The sequence below is a fragment of the Etheostoma cragini genome, chromosome 23 (genome assembly GCF_013103735.1).
Source record: "Etheostoma cragini isolate CJK2018 chromosome 23, CSU_Ecrag_1.0, whole genome shotgun sequence".
NCBI lineage: Eukaryota > Metazoa > Chordata > Actinopteri > Perciformes > Percidae > Etheostoma > Etheostoma cragini.
Window position 1 is genome coordinate 13,115,708 of NC_048429.1, and position 20,724 is coordinate 13,136,431.

The 20,724-nt window shown below is 41.0% G+C and overlaps 1 protein-coding gene across 4 annotated transcripts in view; it reads right to left on the reverse strand.

The window, feature by feature from the left end:
* celsr1a (cadherin EGF LAG seven-pass G-type receptor 1a) overlaps positions 1-20,724 on the reverse strand; it is a 90,191-nt gene that overhangs the window by 14,236 nt on the left and 55,231 nt on the right. For all 4 annotated transcript variants that reach the window (XM_034862987.1, XM_034862986.1, XM_034862984.1 and 1 more), the window contains 14 exons: positions 12,854-13,011; positions 10,926-11,089; positions 10,585-10,710; positions 7,850-8,016; positions 7,510-7,695; positions 7,293-7,406; positions 7,018-7,192; positions 6,779-6,920; positions 5,378-5,498; positions 4,727-4,910; positions 3,231-3,332; positions 1,571-1,665; positions 844-1,053; positions 341-524 (listed from right to left, as the gene is read on the reverse strand). In XM_034862987.1, coding sequence (XP_034718878.1) covers positions 341-524; positions 844-1,053; positions 1,571-1,665; positions 3,231-3,332; positions 4,727-4,910; positions 5,378-5,498; positions 6,779-6,920; positions 7,018-7,192; positions 7,293-7,406; positions 7,510-7,695; positions 7,850-8,016; positions 10,585-10,710; positions 10,926-11,089; positions 12,854-13,011 — 2,128 coding nt within the window. The remainder of the gene's footprint in view (positions 1-340; positions 525-843; positions 1,054-1,570; positions 1,666-3,230; positions 3,333-4,726; positions 4,911-5,377; positions 5,499-6,778; positions 6,921-7,017; positions 7,193-7,292; positions 7,407-7,509; positions 7,696-7,849; positions 8,017-10,584; positions 10,711-10,925; positions 11,090-12,853; positions 13,012-20,724) is intronic.

The window sequence follows — 20,724 nt, forward strand, 5'->3', positions numbered from 1 at the left end:
TTGAGTCACACACTTCTCGTCTTCATATCAGAAACAAGGAAATACATTTGACCCGTTATCACTCCCACTAGGTCAGTGGCTGCACAGGGGACTGCTGGGATTGTCGCTAGTAATGAAAATGTGATAGGGGGCCCCGTCTGTCAATCAACGTCTTCCAGGGATGCGGGCCCCTTACGCGTCTAAATCACTCCATTCTCATTGGCCACCTGCCGATGTGGCAGGTAGATTGACGGTGTTACCCGCCAATTGCAAAATCCCCCCGCATTTGGCAGGTGGTCGGGTGTTCATTTCAGGCCCTGGTCCCAGTTACACACATTGTGATCACAGCTTCTCCACTCACTCATGTTGTCAGTGACGATGGTGAAGGGTTTCAGGTAGGTTTTCCTGACGTTTTGTGCCAGTGTGTTGGCGTATTCCTCGAAGTTGCGGAGCAGATGGGCGGTGCCGCCTTCAGTCTTCTGGATCTGCTCCCAGTGCTCCTTGGTGTCAGGATCCAGTATGGCGCTACCTGCTCGCACCAAGTTCTGCGAGAAATCCAAAGTTAAGCAAATGTCAGGAATGAAGCATTTATTATTAGTATTGAAAGAAAATGTGTCATGTGAAAATCATATAGACTAGTAATAAAGCAATGGCGGAAGTATTAGATGACCACATTGATGAATCTAGTTGCTCTCCCAGTAAAAATCAACCAGTGGAGGGCAGTGTGCAACCAGTGCTCCCAGTGCTACAAACTGGGTTTCACTAAATTAAAGCTTTAGGATCTTTTCCAATAACTTATTAAAGTTCTTCCAGTAAATAATCACCCAAAATGTAAAAGTTGATCTGTGCATTTTTTTTTTCTACCTCATTGAACTCTGCATGCCTCATGGCGGTGAGGTCAAACCCTGCCTGACGGCTCTCGTACTGGAGCACGTGATTCAGCAGCTGGGCGGCCGTCTTCACGTCGTTGCCGTAGTAACGCTGGGTGTTGTTGGTGGCGCTCTGAAGCAAATGCACAATAGTCTTGGAGCGCTCACTGTCCATCCTTGAATTGTTGCGCCGCAGGTCCTCATTCTGCGAGGAAAAAAAGGAGGGTTAAGGGATGGAAAGTGAACGAGAACGAGCAGGTCAAAGCAAGCTGAGTGTGTGCGATGAAACATAATAGAAATTGGTCAATCCCGGGATTAGTGGGGCTTTGAGAAGTTCACGCCTCAAGTATTAGATTCAGGTTCAAACACAAAAGGTGCAATACTTGGTTTAAATCTCCCATAGACTTCATTACACATTGTTGAAAACACATCTGTTCCCATGCAATGCATGTTTTTTTTTGTTTTTTTAATTTAATGCCAGTAATCATCATGACTAGTCTTAACAGAGACGAGTGCAGTGTACAGAGGCATTACTGTGTGATGAAAACTGTCAAATTTTTAGACAAACAAAGCTTTAGTTTAGAAATAATTCACTTTTCAGTTCATTCAAAGGGTTTCACAGACCAAAGGATAGGATTATCTCAGCACACATTTACCCCATAAAAAACAAGATTTTCAGCTGAAAGCGACAGTATAAATGCTTTATTTTGTCAAGTGCTCACCAGTTTCTTCAGATGGGAAAAGGTGACAGTGGTGCAGTTGAAGAGCTCGGGCGACAACCAGCCCTTCTCATCGCTGCAGTGGCGAATGGCAGTACCTGTGAACATACAAATAACAGAAAGGAAATTGAATTATGTTTCACAGAAATACATGAGGTAGCCAAGTTAAACATAATAAAATTAAAAAGCACTTGTTTTGAACTGATATTAGAAGACTAGTTAAAAATGTTTTCAAGTTCCTCTCAGCTGCTCTGCGTCACTGGTGAAGGTCTGAATACCTACAGACACTATTCATGGCTTAAAAGAAAAGAAGTGGCAACTTTATTTTTGGGGTTCAAAAAAAAAAAAAAACATTCTCTATTTTTATGTCCTAAAAAGATACACTTCCATCAAAAAATTGAATATGTGATATACTGTACGCTGAAAAAAACACTTCCTGTCCACACTGACTTGTTCCAGTCTGATTCGGTTTGTGAAAAGACATCAACCAAATGCAAAGTCTCTTCAAATGCTATTGTTGCAAATAAGGCTGAAGGACTGGCCAACTGGAGCTAAGGGAAGGGGATGAGCAATGATTTGCTAACATTGCTTTTCCCCTTCTCTTAGCTCCAACTGGCGAGTCCTTTCCCCAATGAGACAACAAAGGGGTCGCCATGGTGACAGCAGTAACTAAGGGAGGGGGGGAGGGGGGTGTAACCAAGAAAGTCACACACCCACACCCACACATACACACACCCACACACACACCCACACACACACACACAGACACACACACACGGAAGAGGAGGGGAATTAACGGCAGCTCTTAGTGTACATGGTGTTTTTCCAAGAATCTCTAAAGACAAACATGTACAGGATTGGCTGAAAAGAAAGCTCTGTAGGATTAACAGACCAGTTAGGGAGCCATATCACTATGTTAAGCTTCACAGAGAGTGGGCTTATATGCCTTAAATAAGTTACCTCACAAACACACAGCCACTCATTAAGCTTAATCCGCTCTTTCTCAATAACTGTGAATATTTTCGGCACAGAGGCAGTTTTTTTTTCTTTAAAGCAAGAATATGTGACTTTTGATAAATAGAAATTCAAAAGCAATAAAACAGAAGTCAGGAGTGTTGACACTACCTTGTTCATGGTCTGATATGGCCAATATCTTTTGGAATCTAATGTTAGCTAAATTTAGATTGATATTGTATTGTAACATTACTGAGTCAGTTAGCTAACTTTATGGATATTTCCTACTTTTGTTAGTGTACACACTAGGTTTTAGCATATGCTATTAGCCTGGGGCTGCTGTTAGCTAGCTAAACGAAGCGTAACTTAGCTAAACAAACTCTCTTCAACTGTCTATGAAACAAACTAGCGGCCGATTTAGCTAATCATAACAACTGTAAAATATGGAATCAGCTAACCTGGCTATGTCTGATGGCAATAAAAAAGGTTGAACTTAACACATCCTTATCCCCGGAAATTAGAGAAACTAATAAAAGTGATACAACTTTAAATTGTCAATGAACTTAATATAAACTTTACCGTTAGTGGCCTGCAACATGTCTGCTCTCCATTAAATCAAAGTGGACCACACACTGTTTTGACTGAATCCACAGCTAAATGATTACTTTGCATGTTGTTTTTGTCATCAGAGGGATTGAAAAGCACTCACCGATTGATCCTTTGGGACAGTTCATGGCGGCGGGGCGGCCAAATTTGGTCTTAGGCCACCAGACACCAGCATCAAACGCCTTGGGACAGCCCTCGTACACCACTGTGGACGAAAGGACAAACAAAAATCATCAAGTTTAGATGAGAGTAATGACCTTTCCTTAGTATGTGCCTTTTCTTAGTCTGTAGCTTTTAAGGAGGAGGGCAGGGGGGGGGGGGAAGCCGGGGATGTGGCCTTGACCAACTGCTACTTTGCTCGTTTGATGCCATGATGGCTTTCTCTCATGGGTAGGCCAAATTCTCTGGGCGGGCAAAGCAGAGACAGGGGAGGTAACCTTGGTCCTTATGACCTCACAAGGGGCAAGATGCCTGATCGGCCCATTTGAGCTTTCATTTTCTCAAAGGTGGAGCAGGACACCCAGGGCTCGGTTCACACCTTAATTCATTTCTAGCCACTGGGGACCATAGGCAGGCTGGGGGAACTCATATTAATGTTAAAAAACCTTATAAAGTGAAACTTTCATCCCATGGGACCTTTAATCCTTTATTTAAGTATCATTTCTACTAATACACAAGGCATTCTGTCATTGCTAGAGGCTGTGTTGCCATTAATCGCTGTGTTTGGCGCAGAGCTGACAGATTGGTATGAGGCCTGCCATGGATGGTCACATCTCAGTGACCCACATGACATGTCCAATCCCTCACTTGTTTCAGTCTCTCATCTCCACTCCCTCCCTCCCTCCCTCCCTCACTCTTACCTTGTTTTAGAATGTATTTGACCATTTAGATCTAAAACAACGTCTTAAATCCACATGGTCAAAAATGAACAAAGGAACCGTTTAACCATATAGAACTCCGTCCATTAACAGTCCAAACACGTCCTGAGACTTTAAAGAGCTTTGTTTTGGGTCAAACACTAAGCACATTGACGTTCATTTTCTGTTCATGGGACTTTGTGTTTTTTGACTTCCATTCATCTCTACTGTATTGTACGTTTGGAGTCCCACTGCCAAGTCAGCTCACTAGCCAGACTTGCCTATTCTGCTTGACTGGGTGGCGACAAAGACTTGCAGTTAGCTCAACTGCAGCACCAGCAGATGTGAGCGACAATATTTGACTCCTTTTGACACTTATTTGCTTCCGGCTCTGAGACTTTGTCAACCCGAACATTTAAAGTAACAATACACCAAACTTTTGAAAATACTTTTTTAAATCACTGTCCTCATCATGAACACAGCAAACAATTTTTTTCAATTAGACATGTTTATCTCAATTTATGGTTTAGCATTTGTTTAAGTTATTCCCTATTATTACTTTATTGCTTCAATGAACAGTCTATTTAAGGAAAAAAATGTTGTTTGCCGGTCTAAGTTATTAATGATTACGGTAAGGTTTCATTTACTTAAATTGCCAGTTGTCCCTTAAAAAAAGCATCAAGGAAATCAGGAAAGATCACATTTAAAATACATGTAATTACAAAATGTAGGTCTCACATACCCTCGCATCCAATGGGAGTGACCTCAGCGAATGGGTTGTCACAGCGGTTACACTGACGGCCAATGACTCCCCCTTTACAGGGGCACTGCCCAGTGATGGCATTGCATGTTCGGGACTCAGAGCCGATAGAGAAACACTCGCAAGGGTAACATGTGTCCTCGCCTTCTGGCCGATAGTGATTTTCCTGCAGGAACAGGACAAGACATAGATAATTAATATTATTGATATTATATTTACATCATCAAAAGTGATCTGAAAGAATTTCAAAATTTAGGGGTACTATTAGCGCCTCTTTTAGGCCATCTGTAAAGCAAGTCTATGATTAAGATTAAGATTAATGTATCCTGTATTGGTCCCACAAGGGGAAATTACAATTTACACTCTGTTGTCATACACACATTACACACAGGCCTGAATTACACAAAATGCTCAGTACCTGTACATTAACTAAATGGGGAGATGTCAGAGTGAGATATGTCATTTTCAAAGAAAATGTCTTCTTTCTTTCTTTCACACTGTCTCACTTTAAATATTGCACAGTAATCTGTAGTGCTTTAGCATAAGTCTAAAGTATTACCTTGCCCTGAGTGAAAAGAAACACTCTTGTATCTGCTGTCAATCTGGGAAATGTCAAGTCATGTAGGTTTTTACCTTGCAGCGACACTCTCCGGTGGTCTTGTTGCAGTCTTTATGAAATCCCTTGTTAGTATCACAGTTACAGGGTCCACACATGGGACTGCCCCACCAACCTTGAGGACATGGCTTCTCCACTCTGTCATCAAAGACAACAACACATTGATCAAAGTGGCTATAATTGATATTTTATATTAATATATTTTTTTTTTATAATAACAATGTTTCAACAGAGACTTTGAAAATGTGAAAAAAGTTGTTATTGAACGTTTAAGGCTAAGCACACTTGCATTGTAAAGCAAAATGTACTGTTGTTTAAAAAAAAGAGTAAATAACTGATGTTTAGCACAAAATTTCATTTAATATTGCATGCAACGTCAAAATTGTATTTTTCTAGCAATACTAGATTTCTTTTTTCTTGACTTCACCAAACTAATAGTGAAATTACATTATAATTACTGGTACACAATGAGACAGTGGTGTTTCATTTCTATGATTTAATTGTAACCCAAAACAGTGAGTGAACAAAACTGTTTTGGGGTCTTTTGGTAAAAATACAGTAGCACCATTGTGCCTATTTTAGTTCTACTTATTTAGGAATAATATCAAAAAATACACACACAAGTGACGGGTGATCAGGTATTAACGTTTACTGACTTGGTATCTGCTCCAACAAAAAACACCAAAATCTGATATCTTTTAAGTTTATTTCCAACTTAACGCTTTTTGTTGCCCTGAATCTAGAATAAACTTCCTCTACACTTTTAAGTACAAACATAAACAGGCTCTCTTTCTCTCAGAGTGAGATGAGATCCTGGACTAAGCGATGTGATCTGATGATGAAGGGACGAGCAGCAGTATGAGGGCAGTGGTAACGAAACACCCATGGAGGATCAGTCAGGCATGGAGGGGGATATCCTACATTCTGCTTTAGACAGGACGTGATGCGTGTCATAGGGGTCAGGGTTCAGGGAGAAATCACAGCTTCTCAATCGGGGCTGGCTAATTCACGTGCCCTCTAAGGCAATGCTGACTATGCATAACCAACAGTCCCCTTTCTGTACCTATACAGAGTCTTTCCAATTTCCCCTCATAGTTTAATTTTTTTATTTGTGATGTCTGATCTTTCCTCTCTCTACCTCACACACAGGCACACAATCACTATCAAGCTCAGATTACTGACTAATAAAGCTGCTCTGAAAGACTCAGGATGTTGGCAACATTACAAAAAGAGCAAAAGCCTAACATAACTTAGGAAGATTAGTGTGCTTTGTCTCTGTAGGAGGCAAAGTCCATTTTTAGTCTGCTTTATTTTTAACATCTTGATACAAAGGAGGGTCTTGGAGGGAGCATTAGGCATACAATGCTTACTTATCTAAATTGCAGGTAAAGACACACAAAGTAAAAAAGGTATCCTACTTGTTTTCACAGTACTGGCCGTAGTGGTTCTGTCCACATTCACAGGTGTAGCCGTGGGAGGAACTAGGTTTGCGAACGCAGGTGGAAACATGCTCACAGGGGTTGAGCTGGCAAGCATCCACACAATCCTTGCCAAAATAACCTGCAGGACACAGGACAATGAGGAGTGAAAATCAAAAGTTGCTGGGCAATGTGTAGACTTTAATTGGACTGTATGTCTTTTTGCAAGTCTATTTTACCTGGGTCACAGACACAGGTGTGTACGCTCCAGTCATCGCTGCAGTGGCTGTTCTCGGGGCAGATGTTGGAGTCGCAGGGGTCTGCCAGGTCGCAGCCGTCCTCCACGCGGATCTTCATGCCCCGAGCCATGTTCACATTTGCCACATTGGTGGACGTCTCACCCATACGCACACCCTGATGGAGGACACACATTGATAAGGATGGAAAATAGGAAGGATATAATAAGAAAAAGTGGTTGAGGAAATATTTCTTTTTCGAAATATGACACACTTACCTGTATGCAGCCAACAAATCCTTTCCTGACATGGTTGCCATCTCCGGGCAAACCTCCTACATGAAGAGATTGCAGCTTCAATCCTGGGAGGTCATTACCGATCTGCACTGACTTCTGCTCAAAAACACATAATTGAAAATGATAACTTCTTTTTCTTGAGAACTTCTTGAGACCCATGTGTACAACCCTGTCTATTTGAAGTGTCATTTGCCTGTACCTGGTACATGCCGTAGTCCAGGGACACAGAAGCCATGTATTTTATGTCCTTGCCGTCTTTACTGCTTCTCAGTTCCACCAACAGGTGGTGCCACTCCCCGTCATTGACCCGAACTTGGGGGAAGCTCAGCGACGCCACCAGCTGCTGCCTCAGCAACACCTCCATACGGACTTGTTGTTCACTCACCTGAATAGTGGAAAAGACAGTTCTTTTAATTTATTTTGCATTCAGGAAGCAGTTTAAGTCGTCTGCGAAGAAATTAAGTCAAGTTTGCACTGCATGCTGACGATGATGGCATGTTCGTTGATAATAATATACAGTGCTGTATACTAAATCTCACCATGAGGTTGATGGTGGAGTAGGGCCCAGCATTGGCCTGCATTAGGGTGCCAGCAGGCTGCCTGGTGCGGAACATGAGGCCCATGTACCACGGAACAGCGACGGTAATGTCCGTCTCGCTTAAGGAGACCAGGGCCTGGCCGTCAAAAAACTGAGGAGATGGCATCCCTGCACAAGACAGGAGAAAGGGAGTAAGGGAAAAAACAAGATTTGTGATAGTGTTTGAGGATAAAACTGTGCCATAGTTTTATTGAGACATTAGTGTAATTCTTATTAACATAATCGATCACTGCTGAGAAAAAATCGTCTGAAGTTCAGGCTTTATAGAGATCTGTTGGATTACCTCACCACACAAAAACAGGAAAAAGGAGCTGTTCTGAAGTTAAACCTTTCAGTTTTAATATTGGTTTTATTATTTTTTTGTCTTTCTTACATGGTGCCTTCAGATGGATCTCATGAACTTGTATTTACAAAATGGGAAGCTGTGTACATGACTCGTGAACATGGAGCTTTCAAAAAATGTCCACTCATAAGATTGTGAATATAAAGTCTTGACGTAAACACAACCCCATTTAAAGAGACACCATCATTTGTGTTGTCATGTGATATAATTAGTACTTTGTTTTAAGATTACTACACAGTACTTCTTAGACAAGCATGCAATGTCTAGAGACATTCTTAACATCCACAGAAAATCCTACAGACATGACAAATACTACCGTAAATAAGCTGCTGTAGATGTTGAGTGAGAGATCATGAACACACACAAAAGAACAAATCTACCCAATCACACACACGCACAGCAAGGGTCTAACATTTTAGCACAACTTACAAATTGTTTCCTCCTGTATGATCTACAGCAAAAACCCTCTATGTTCTTGGTTCCTCAGGGCACATATTTTAACAGAAGCTTTTACAAATATACACAAGCTGTAATTATGAGATAAAGCACATATTTGTTCCTGGTAACTGGTAGCTAAAGTACAGTGGCTTTAGTCTAAACTACTTGAGTACTTACCAAAGCTTAGTCATTCATCAAGTAAATACAAAACAAGCCACTCCTCATTTCTGATTTATGTTATTAAGAGTAAGACAAAAAGAGTCCAAAGCCATGATAGTGGCTCGATGTGGCTTCATTTAAGCTAAATGTGAGGAGGTTAGCATGCCCAATCTGTATGCTGACATGCTCACAGGGGAAAATGCTAACATTCTGGTGGTTAGTAAGTTAACAATCCGGTTAGCAGTCCTAGTCTCAGTCCTTGCAGGATTACTGAATACTCAAAATACAGAAAACAAAGTGGTCTGGAGTTGCCTCCACAAGGCCTTCAAAGACCGGACAGAACACCCAACTCGTCAAATACTGATGCTTTAAAACAGCCCGCAGTGTCTCATACTGACTCACAAGGCACTCACAAGGCACTCACGTACATAAACACACATGCACACTCCGACCAGCAATCAAAACAAAAAACAGAAAACCTGGATTACAACACAGCGTGATTTCACTCTGCTCAGGACACCATTACAACACTAGCCTGCAGCCAAGTCTGCAACCAAGCACAGCTTCAATCCAAACTGAGAATCATTTTCTCACCTGAACTTTCACACTTTTTTTTTAAATGATTAAGGTACAGTATGTGGATTATAGACAAATCTTAAATGACTGCAACAGCTTGTTTGACACCAATCCAGAGATTCAAACTTGAAATACACTACTCAGTATGCCTATAGTGGGTTTATAATCTGCTTTAAATTAGTGTGACAAATCTCATTCCTTGTGTTTTTTTAAATGGTCTGTACAATTGAAATCTGATCTGATAGAATTAGAAGGAAAAGAGACTGGCCAAATGGGCAATATCCAGTGGAATTCAGTCTTTTTATGTCTGTCCAGTCGGAATGATTTTGGCAGTGTAAAATTCCATGATAACAAATCTCTTGTTTCTCGTGTGGCAGCTAGTTGTGCAAAGCCTCAAACCAAATGTGTCAACAAGCAACAAAGCAGCCAAAACCTCTACCCAGCTTGCTGTGATCCTGGCCCAGTTCAGATACTGGATACCGGGTCCTGGCACTGGCTAGGCGGCTGCCTCATAGACAAAAGGGCGAGGAGAGGTATTCACACCTTCACACATTGTTTGGAACCTTGCCCTGAAGCAGGAAATCAAAGTTCTCTCCTTACCATTGAAGAACATGACATGAGTTATGAAGTGTACATAACAACACTGAAAAGCTGTGATGCTTTTATGTTCCATCCATCCATCCATCCATCCATCCATCCATCCATCCATCCATCCATCCATCCATCCGAAAGTACAGCAAGTGGGTCTGTGTGTTTTGTTTAGTCTTCCTTGTTTTATCTGGGTTAGATAAGTGAGTCAGAGTTTAATCTTGTTCTTTAACGCCAAACCTGAGGCTATCTTTAATTTTTGTACAGTAGCGAGCGGTAGAAGCTTTGCTGTGAATCTCCACTGTGGCTGCTGAGTGACTCAGAGTGAGTCAGGGGAGGTCCTCCTCCTTATCCCATTTGATCTCCCAAGCACACACTACTTCCTGGAAGTCCTTGACAAACACGCACACATGCAGGTAAACACATGCATGTGTGTGCAAAGAAGCTCACAGAGGAGCATGTGGATACAGGCACATTTGGCCAGAGAGCCACCTGTATGAATGCACATGTGGATGCAGAAACACACATGTACAGACACTATACTGAGAGATTCTTCTTCTTCTTCTTCTTACCTTGTTCACAATTCTTGCCTCCGTAGCCGGTTGGACAGTCGCAGCTGTAGGTGCCCCACTTGCTGACACACACTCCTCCATTCTGACACACGTCATTTGTGCAAAAGTTTTTCTTTGCTGGACAACCTTTGACACCAAACACATAGAGAAATAATCAATATCTGTGTATTCAATGTATGCATATGTTTAGGGGCTGCAAAAAACGGCATCAGACTTTTCCTCTTTTATTAAATCAGGCTGTCATATGACCAGGGCACTTGACAAGATCAATGTCTCTAACTGCAGCAGTGTAACTCTACTGTGTGATCATGGCCTTTAGTTTACCATGCAGCATTCCTAACCTGCTGCGGTGCCGTTGTTAGCGATGTAGCTGGCCATGTCGATGGGTTTGCTGTCGATGCTGAGGTTTCTCATGCAGCCCACAAAGTCTCTGTTCCTGACCGGGAAGTCCTCGGGTAGGTTGGGAACTCCGCCTAGCAACAGCGGCCCCGTCAAATCCAACGACCTGTAGACGACACAGACAGAAAATGGATCAGAGCAAAATCAAAAATGTGAAAGAATACACTCATGCACTTCTGTGTCAATATTTAATACTTTTACAAACAACCACAAAAATAGAGTCAGGTGTAGATGCAACAGACTGATTTTGCCTCTAAAATGAATTGACACACTAAAACAACATTACTAATATAATAAAATACACATATGATGGTCAGGACTGCTGATTTCGATCCCTTTTTGCTTGTAAATCTGTAACAAACAAATCCTTGATACCCCGTCAATGCCCTGAGTTTACACCAAAAAAGGGTGATTGAGGTAAGGCATCAGCCCATAACATGACTGACTTTTCTGAAATATGTTTTCCAAGGTTTAAGCTGTCACAGGGCTAACTGTTACCACCCCCATGACCAATTCAGGTTCCACATACTAGGTCATGTAGGAAGCTGCTTACATCCAGAGCTTCTGAAAGCCTCAACAACACACACAAAAGACTTAATGTAATTGCTTAGTGCATAGTGTACAGCGCAAACACTGTTGCATAGCCAGGAGCATGTTAAGCATATTTAAAGAGTATTTCAAGAAAGAAATAAAGCAAATGGGAATTGGTTGTAGTGTTAGAGCCATGAACTGCAACAGTTCCTTAGAAATGTCTTAACTTAATAGTTGTAGAGACATACTTCTGTATCGGTTCAAACATCAAGAATTTGTTTGTATGAAAATGCAACCTGATGGATGACTACTACTAACACTTGTTTCTGAGTTTAAGGCGGAGCATTTCAATTTTATTAAATATATAATAGTGCCCTTTAATAATACATTAATACATGTGATGGTTCAAACTGAATGGACTCTAACAAACGTTTTAAAGATTTGCACTATTAACTAAGATAGGTGTTCTGGTCCTAAAAGCTAAGTGATTGTTTTGGTTTCAGTGGCATTTCTCAGGTTTTCTCTGCCTCATAAAGGTGGTAGAGGACGATGTGTTTTAGTTCGTATATTGACGTGCTCCTGAAACCTACAATTAAACATCTTGTAGGTCATTGCCTTTCAATACTGTACATTTGGTAGTAAATATAGTCAAATTGGACCACATTGTAGTGTTGCTAGTGTTGTTTAAAGAAGGTTTAAATTATAGTGAGAGCCACATGCTATGTGCCTCAATATCACTCTATATCACGCCAATTCTCGAAAAAACAAAACTGCAGGCATTTGCTTGTTGCCACCACATTACACACCATCATCATGTAAATTTGTATATTCCAGCTCTAGACAATTAAAGTATCTAAACGCCTCTCAGCTGCTGTGACCCGTGCAACAAGTTCCTGAAGGAATGTAACCTGATTAATTCCTCTTTGAACCTCCCTGTCTCTCTTTGTCCCCACCCTTTGCAAACTGTATGTGTCTCAGCATGCAAACTCTCCATACGACTCAGTAAAAACAAAATCTCACGCTATAAAATAAATTTATTAGTGTGTGGTACACACAGTAAGTCTGATTAATCCTGTGTTGCGGTGATCTTTTGGGAATCTAAGAACGTGTCTTACAGCCAAAAGGCCACAAGGATGAACACTCAGATTAGGAGGCAAAAGGAGGAGAGGGTTGCAGAATGAGAGTTGTGTAATCTGTTGTAATGAAGGCAACTTGATTTAGCCTCCAAGGTACAACGTATTTACCTATCAGTCTGACTGGCTAGTGTGCGGTGTGTGTGGGATGGATTGGAGATAATGAGTGTAAAGACCCAAAGAGAGAAAGAAAGACTGCAGCTTACTTCTTCTGTCCTGTCTGGGTGCCTTGGGCGGCGCAGGAATAGTTGCCGATCAGCCTTCCAAACCGAATTGCCATGGAGATGTCACAGTCATCTACGGCAACCACGGCCACCTTCTCGGCAGAAGGTCCATGAGGGATGCCTAGACGCCCAATGTTAGGCTGAAAAAGAAAAAGAACATTTACGTTAGACTTTAGGATCCAGGTATTCAAGGATTCTTTATATTAAGGGTCTTAACTGACCCCTTAACTGAAAAAGACATGTAGCAGGGGCCCCCATGTTGTCTAAAATGAAGTTGTATATTACACAGGGCCTACTATAATCGCCTAATAATTGCTGGCATGATTTTATAAATCATGTTTTAATGTTAAAACATACTGTACATGTGACACACATCTGTAAATGGCCTAAGTAACTACCCTGACTACAGACCAATAAGCAGTGGGGATTTATATTTGCTAACAATTTGTTTATTAAATCTTTAAATTTAAATTTAAATTTAAATGACTTTTTAAATCTTTTGAAAAAAACTTTCAAAAATGTATAACAGTTTGGAGGCCCCCCCCTGCATCGACTCTGGCCCCTTAGAGTCGCGGACCCCCTGTTGAAGATCCCTGCGTTATAAGAATCCACTTTTGCAAGGGGTACTTTAAAACGATTATGGAGCAGCTAAAGTAAAGAGATACAATATTCATTTTGATTTGTTGAGAAAAAAAAAATATTCACCTGAAAACACCTGAAAACATCAAATTTGGGAATAGAGGCATAAAAAATAGTACGCGTGCAAGTAAGCAAAAAAGCAAAAACAAACTAAAAGGGACATATAGATGGCTAAAAGAGATAGCTAAGAGCTAAAGGTGATAGATAAATGGCAACAACAGATAGCTAAATGCTCAATAATGAATAAATCGTCACAACAGATAGCTAAAAACATGAAATAATGGTTGAAATAGTTAGCCAAAAGTCAAACAGTTACAATATAAAAATTAATATATAGTTCAACTAGCTAAACATATTACTAGAAACTAGAAATAGTTAGCAAATGGTTAAAATAGCAAATGCAATGGATATATTATCAAAATATAAAACTGAAGGTAGACAGATAAATGGTTAAAAAGTCCAGCTTCTCATAACTTCTCATGACTAACTAGACTAAAACATTGACAGTTCAATTGTATGAGGAAAATGCTGTAACATCAACTATTACATCCACTTTAATATCATTTTAGTTCAATAATATCCAGTTTAAAATCAATTCAAACAAACATGAGTGTAACAAGACAGGCGGTGGCGATGAAGGGGTACATGGGTTCATCTGACAGGGCTGATGAAAAAAGTTGGTAACACTGCTTTACACTACATGGAATCAAATCGATTGCGTTTTTTTTTCCTACCTGAGTGTAACAATGATCTTTTTTTTGGTGTATTGTTGTGGTAAAACTCCATTGACTGAATCAAGTTCAAGTTTGCAATGCCTGAATTGGTTCTTTATTTCTTTGTATTCGATGTGAGAAACTTGGCTGCACTTTGGTGCTCGATCAGTGCGGGTCGGAGCCACACAAACTGTGTCTATCTGACTTTAGCCGACTTGGAGTAGAAGTCCACAGACCTCTTTTGGCTTAAGGTGACAAAAAGCCCATTGTGCATAAGCTTGCACCTAATGATTACAAAGTAGGCTGATTCCTTCATCAAGGCTTGTGGCCGACAAATGTGGATCTGAGAAAATGTGGAGCAGCTTAGAAAATCAGGCCCCCAAAAATCCCTTTAGTTTTTGTAATATCTGACCTGAGACCGAAGTTCAATGGAGCGGTTTACTTAACAATAGGGGCCTACTTTCATTGCTGAAGCGATGAGCCATTTTGAGGCATAAAACAATGCATTATTTAGATGAATAAAAGTTGATATGACAAATTTGCTCCATCATATTTACAGTACAATGACAGTGTTTACATTTCATTTCCTCACTGAGTGGCTTACAACAGATCAACCATGATTAGTTACCTCTCTCTGCTATCTCTCCTAGAAAACTGTTAAATCCCATGACTACAACAACAGACAACAATAGGACTACAGATCCCAGACCTGATCACAGTGCAGTGTTTACATAAGGCACTTGGGCGGTTTAGAGGTTTTGACAGTTTAAGCGATAGCGAGAAAGACCTTTAAACCACTATGGTGGCTCGTCTCTAATAGACAGAATGGAGGTGACAAATCCTTTCGTCATGAATTTGTTGCTTACAGCATCTCACTTCACTTTGTTGCATTTTCATCTTTGGTTTGAATTTCAGAAAAATGTCGACGAAGAACCAAAAACAGAAGAGACGTAGAAAGAAAAAGAGTCATGCAAAGAAAGAGAATGTGTGTGTGCTTGTCTGCTTGATAAATAGGATTAGAGTAATGAGAAACTGGTGGTGCAGAGACTCTGCAAACAAAGGAAGAGGGGGAAAAAAGAGGGCGGAAAATAGGAAAGAAGGAGCAACAGACAAAAATAGGGGAAGTGGACTGGCCAGATATTAGAGCTTAAAAGAGAGAAACAAAGAGAAACTGGCTAACGGCTAAATAATGAGCAACAGAGGGGCGCAGTGTTTTTTATTTTGGCTCAGGTGGGCTCCGGTCCGGGCATATTTTCCAACCTACAGGGAGTTTATCACTGCCACTCCCTTCTATAATGCCCTGTTTCCACTGATTCCACCGAAAACAGGTTCACACTTTCCATAAAGATGAACAGGAAGGCCCACTGAACCGCAATACACCTCGCCACTGCTGTTTTCTTCTTTTCCCTTTTAATCTCTTTCATTTTTACTTAATCATAGGCAGAATACTCTCTCTCTCTCTCACACACACACACACACACACACACACACACACACACACACACACACACACACACACACACACACACACACACACACTTAAACTTAACTGGAACTTAGATGTTGCTATTCACATCTTCACACTAATAAGATTAATGGTTAACTAGCAAAAGTAAAGCTACTTGATTATTTTATGGGGCTGTAGCTAACTAGTTTCATTGATCAATTCCCTCCCCCCCCCGATTCTTCACCGAGAAATTATTATTAGAGAAATGCTCCTGACAGGGTTAACTCATCAAATGCTTTGTTTTGTTGTTTTGTATAGGCAACAGTCCCAAAGATATTCATTTTACTATAATATACAGTAAGAAGAAGCAGCAAATCCTCACTTTTGATGAGCTGCAGAGATTGTTATCAAAATGTGAGCTGATTTATTTTCTGTTGATCCATAGATTGTTTTGCATGCGTCTGTCTGTGTCACTAACCTACATTATAATTATTTTGTATATGTGGGCCATGTATAGTAATCATGATAGTAGGAAACCGCACCCCTTTTACTGGCAACCGGTCAACCTCCCCTCTGTGATGTATCCACAGGTGTCTACTTGTGTTAACCCTTCCACCCTTACCTACCAACATCGCCACAGTGATTAAAGAAATACGCTGTTGCAGACGGCGTGCGTAACCTTGTTCTTGTCTCCAACAGTTGGCTTAAGTAGCATGAATCAAATCTAGTTGAAAGTTATTGTTATGTACCATGGATTCTTCCTCCTGAAGTGACAGGACACAAGCCGGGGGTGAAACACTGCACTTCGGGACATTTGTCCGACTGAGGAAAACCCCCAACTCGGTGGCTCTACTAACAGAGGAATCTGTAGTAATGGTGATTACAATCTATCATCTCTTTTGAGCTCAGTCGAGTGAATAAGGAATGAGATAAAGACAGGAAGCAAAACACAGGGGAGAGAGATACCCAGATATCGTACATAATGGACCCGCAACTCAAAAGTCTCAAGGGGTGCAGCTGTTACATGTACTGATAACTCATAGACTGGCATGCATCTACGCACTGGGGTAAGTGCTACATGTATGTGTGTAATGTGTATCTAATATGAAGGGGTTAAAGGAGCATTAACGCAGCTGTTAATACATAACTGCTCCAGGCTGATACACTTCCAACATTCACACACAATCTCCTACTGCATGGATGTATGGCACCAATGCATACTGTCAATCACACCATGCAAGTCACAATCGAGCTATGGTATTCAAAAGTGTGACTGAAATTCTGATCAAAACCGTATTTCTGAAGCGCGATAATGTAACCAGACAAAACTACTAAACATTTACTGAGGATCTCTTAAAGGGCCACTCCACAGATTATACACTTGAAGATCAGTTTACTCATTTTTATATATGGATTTTCTGTGAGCCAAAACAATATAGAGACACACTACTACAAATCATGGGAGCGCCCTTTTTTTTAGAGCTGTAACAAGTAAGTTCTTACTCTAAACCATTTCCACATTGTCCGCAATTTAAAAATCCCTTGTAAAATGAATACAGCAACAGTGATGTTATGGCAAAAAATGTACCCAAGGCAAAACAGAAGTAAAGCTGCACACAATTATTGGACACATTATACATGGACATTATCCCACACAAATGCTTTCCTTTCTGCTTGATTTATTTCAAATCTTAACCCTAATCTTGATCTTTGCTTTAAAACTTCATGAGTTCCCTCATAAAAGACTTTAAAATCTTTGCACTGGATGCCATGTCCTAAATGTAACATTGGGGCTCAGTTAGCTGACTGTGTCTGTCTGCTGTGTAACCATGGCCGGTACTACTGGATATGGTTTCAGGCTTCTTTCTGACCCCTGGTTTTAAAGTGTGCTGGGTCCTCACTTTAAGGGGCCCCAAGAGAGTCTCTCATTTACCCTCTGCCCGACTCTGGGCTGTTGAAGATTCCCTCTCACTAAGGTGTCGTCTCCAGGGGCGATAGGCTTGCCGCCGCCATGGTAACGCACTTGATCCCCACAGCTAGCCACAATAACCATGAGGGCAAAGAACACGACTGGACACACACACACCCACACACACACACACACACACACACACACACACACACACACACACACACAAACTTCAACATACACCAAAAGACGCCAAATACTGCCACATCCAATCGAAACACGCACACTTTCTCCCCACAACAAGGGACAGGGTTAGAGCACAGGACATAGCACCCAAGCACACACACACACACACTCTCTACCTCCCACCAACACACACTGACACCTCTATTACCACCGGGTTGCTTGTCAAAGCCGACATGATAACTCAACTAGCCCTGCGGCCGGGATAAAGAACCTTGCTGCACAGATTTAGTTACGTGGTTGACAACTTTTAGTCAGAAAACACCTTAAACACAGTCAAAACGAGCAACTAATGACAGGAAATGTGTGTGTGTGTGTGTGTGTGTGTGTGTGTGTGTAGAGGGTAGGATAAAGGGAAGACTCTGATTATGTGTGCATGTGTTTGAGGAACTATGGGAAGGATGTCTGTAAAATGTGTTTGAGCGTGTGTGTTGAGTGAGCTAAAGGCAAGTTGTGTGTGTGTTTGCGTGTGTGTGTGTGTGTGTGTGTGTGTGTATGTGAGGCAGGAAGTGGTTATCAGAGCTGCAGACGGCCACACGGCTCATTCCAATAATAAAGGAAAAAGGACGCACAGTCTTTTATTTTATTTGGGCTCGCCTGAGGAAATGCCATTGTTTCTCAGACTCTTGGTTGAAAATCCCAGTTGATATTTGAAAATGTAATCTCCTGATGCTTTAAAATGTGTGTGTGTGTGTGTGTGTGTGTGTGTGTGTGTGTGTGTGTGTGTGAGACTGTGTGTGTGTGTGTGTGTGTGTGAGAGACTGTGTGTGTGTTTGTTTTATTATCGTAAATATCCATAAACTGGAGCCAAAATAAAGATGGGCATTAAACCAACATCAGTATCTCTCTTATCTGTCTGTCTGTATGCCTGTGTGTGTGTATGTGTGTGTGTGTGTGTGTGTGTATGTGTGTGTGTGTTTGTGTGTGTGTAGTTGATTTTTGGCCCTGTCATGCACAGGCTGGTGTGTCAGGCCTTGCTTCTGGCAGTAACAGACTGTCATGTCCACATTACCTCACCTGTCCTCTGGCTATGTAAAACTAGAAGTGGGAATTATTGAAACACACAAACACATGTACACACGCACGCACGCACGCACGCACGCACGCACACACGCTTTTGTCCAATAAAAGGGATTTGCTTGTGGTACTGACAGGCTCAGATTCTTACTAAAGGTCTCGTACAACATTATCCATTTCAAGACTTGACTTTTTGTCCATAGACAGCGGTGTGGAGAGTGAAACGCGAGACAACAAAAAGATGTTCAGGTAGTTTGTTGTTACGGAGTAGGCTACAGAAATTATAGGCTCCTGTTATCTAAAAGATCAATGTAATGGCTCAATATTTAAATGATTTCAACAATGTGGATGAGGTCGTTATAGTTGGATGACCATTTGTAGGCTGTTCATTTGAGCTGGAGCAGGCTACAACGTTACTGATGAACAGAAAGAGAGAGAGCGACAGGCAGCGGGCAGAGGAGGGTGAAGCAGCTGCTGAAGGGCTGCGAGGCTCAGGATAGTAGTAGTACTCCCGTGGGTGGTGTACCCCTAAATACCCAAAGAATATGTTGTAAGGAGAGGGACCGGTTGCTGCCAGATATCTGGGATCTGGATGTGTCCACTGACATGCCTCGGACACAATGCTGTGTTACCACAGTGTGAGACATAAGCAATTACGAAGCATTTTTTTAACTGAAAATATTTTAGATAACACAAGTCCTCAAATCCAACCAATCTGGTAAACGAATAAGCCTTCTTTTTTTTAAACCAAAATATCAACATAGCAAGCAACTACAGGCAGTGTTAAAAAGTTCATATGAATTATGGATGTGACAGTCGAAGAACCAAATTCCTTCCTGTTGGCGTAAGCTATTTTTAAAAGGACAACATGAATCATAATCTGACCTCAGAGGCAGCAGCTGCTGCACCGTGACCACCTAAACATGATCTAAACAGCCTTGTAAAGAGCACGACATAAAGCAATTAGAGGATCACTAGGTAGGATGCTAATGTTTAGCAGTAAAAGCAGTGGCACAATAAAACTGAACTTGATAGGGATCATATAAGCGATAAGAGATTTACATTAGTGGAAAGAGATAAGATGAGGAGACAGAGAGATGCAAGAAGAGAAGGAGGAAGACACATTAGTGCCGGGAGTATAGAGTGGTTATAAACTATACGGATGTGTTCTCTAAACCCAACTTAATTCCTACACTTCACCATTTTTATCTCTCATTTTCTCTTCCCCCCCAAATTCCACTGTCTATCTGTCTCTCTCCCAACGTTAATAAGAGGTTTAGGTCATGCTAGGTGAGGTGTGTGAAATGTTCTCCTTTCAGTGACACACACGCTCCCTCACAACACAGGAGAACAAGGAAGGAATGTAAAAATGAGAGAAGGTGAAGAATAATAGATAGACATGAGAAAAAGAGATGTAATTGGGATAGGCAGTCATGTATAAAGGTGGTCTGCAGCGACAGATTTATCTCCATTCCTCAATGACACAAGACTGTCCATTATCTTTCACTTTGAGTATTGCTAGGCCCCCTAAATATTCTTTTCATTACATTTTCACTTGCTTGATTCAATTATAAAACAAGTCAGTGTATGCATAAAAAATATTTTTAATATCCATTTGTATGGATTGATTGGCCATAAATACTTAACAATCATTCAATGTCATTGTGTATTTATACTTAATTTGACTAAATCAGTTTAACCCTGCCTCACGTGTCATATGCACGCACATATATGTGCACGCACGCACACACACATACACACACACAAACACACATACAAGGAAATTGTATCTCAGCCAAAGGTGTAGTAGCCTGAAAATGGGTGTAGCCATTTGCTTTGTTCAACTTAATATCTTGTTATTATTTGGTTAATTCTCCAATTATCA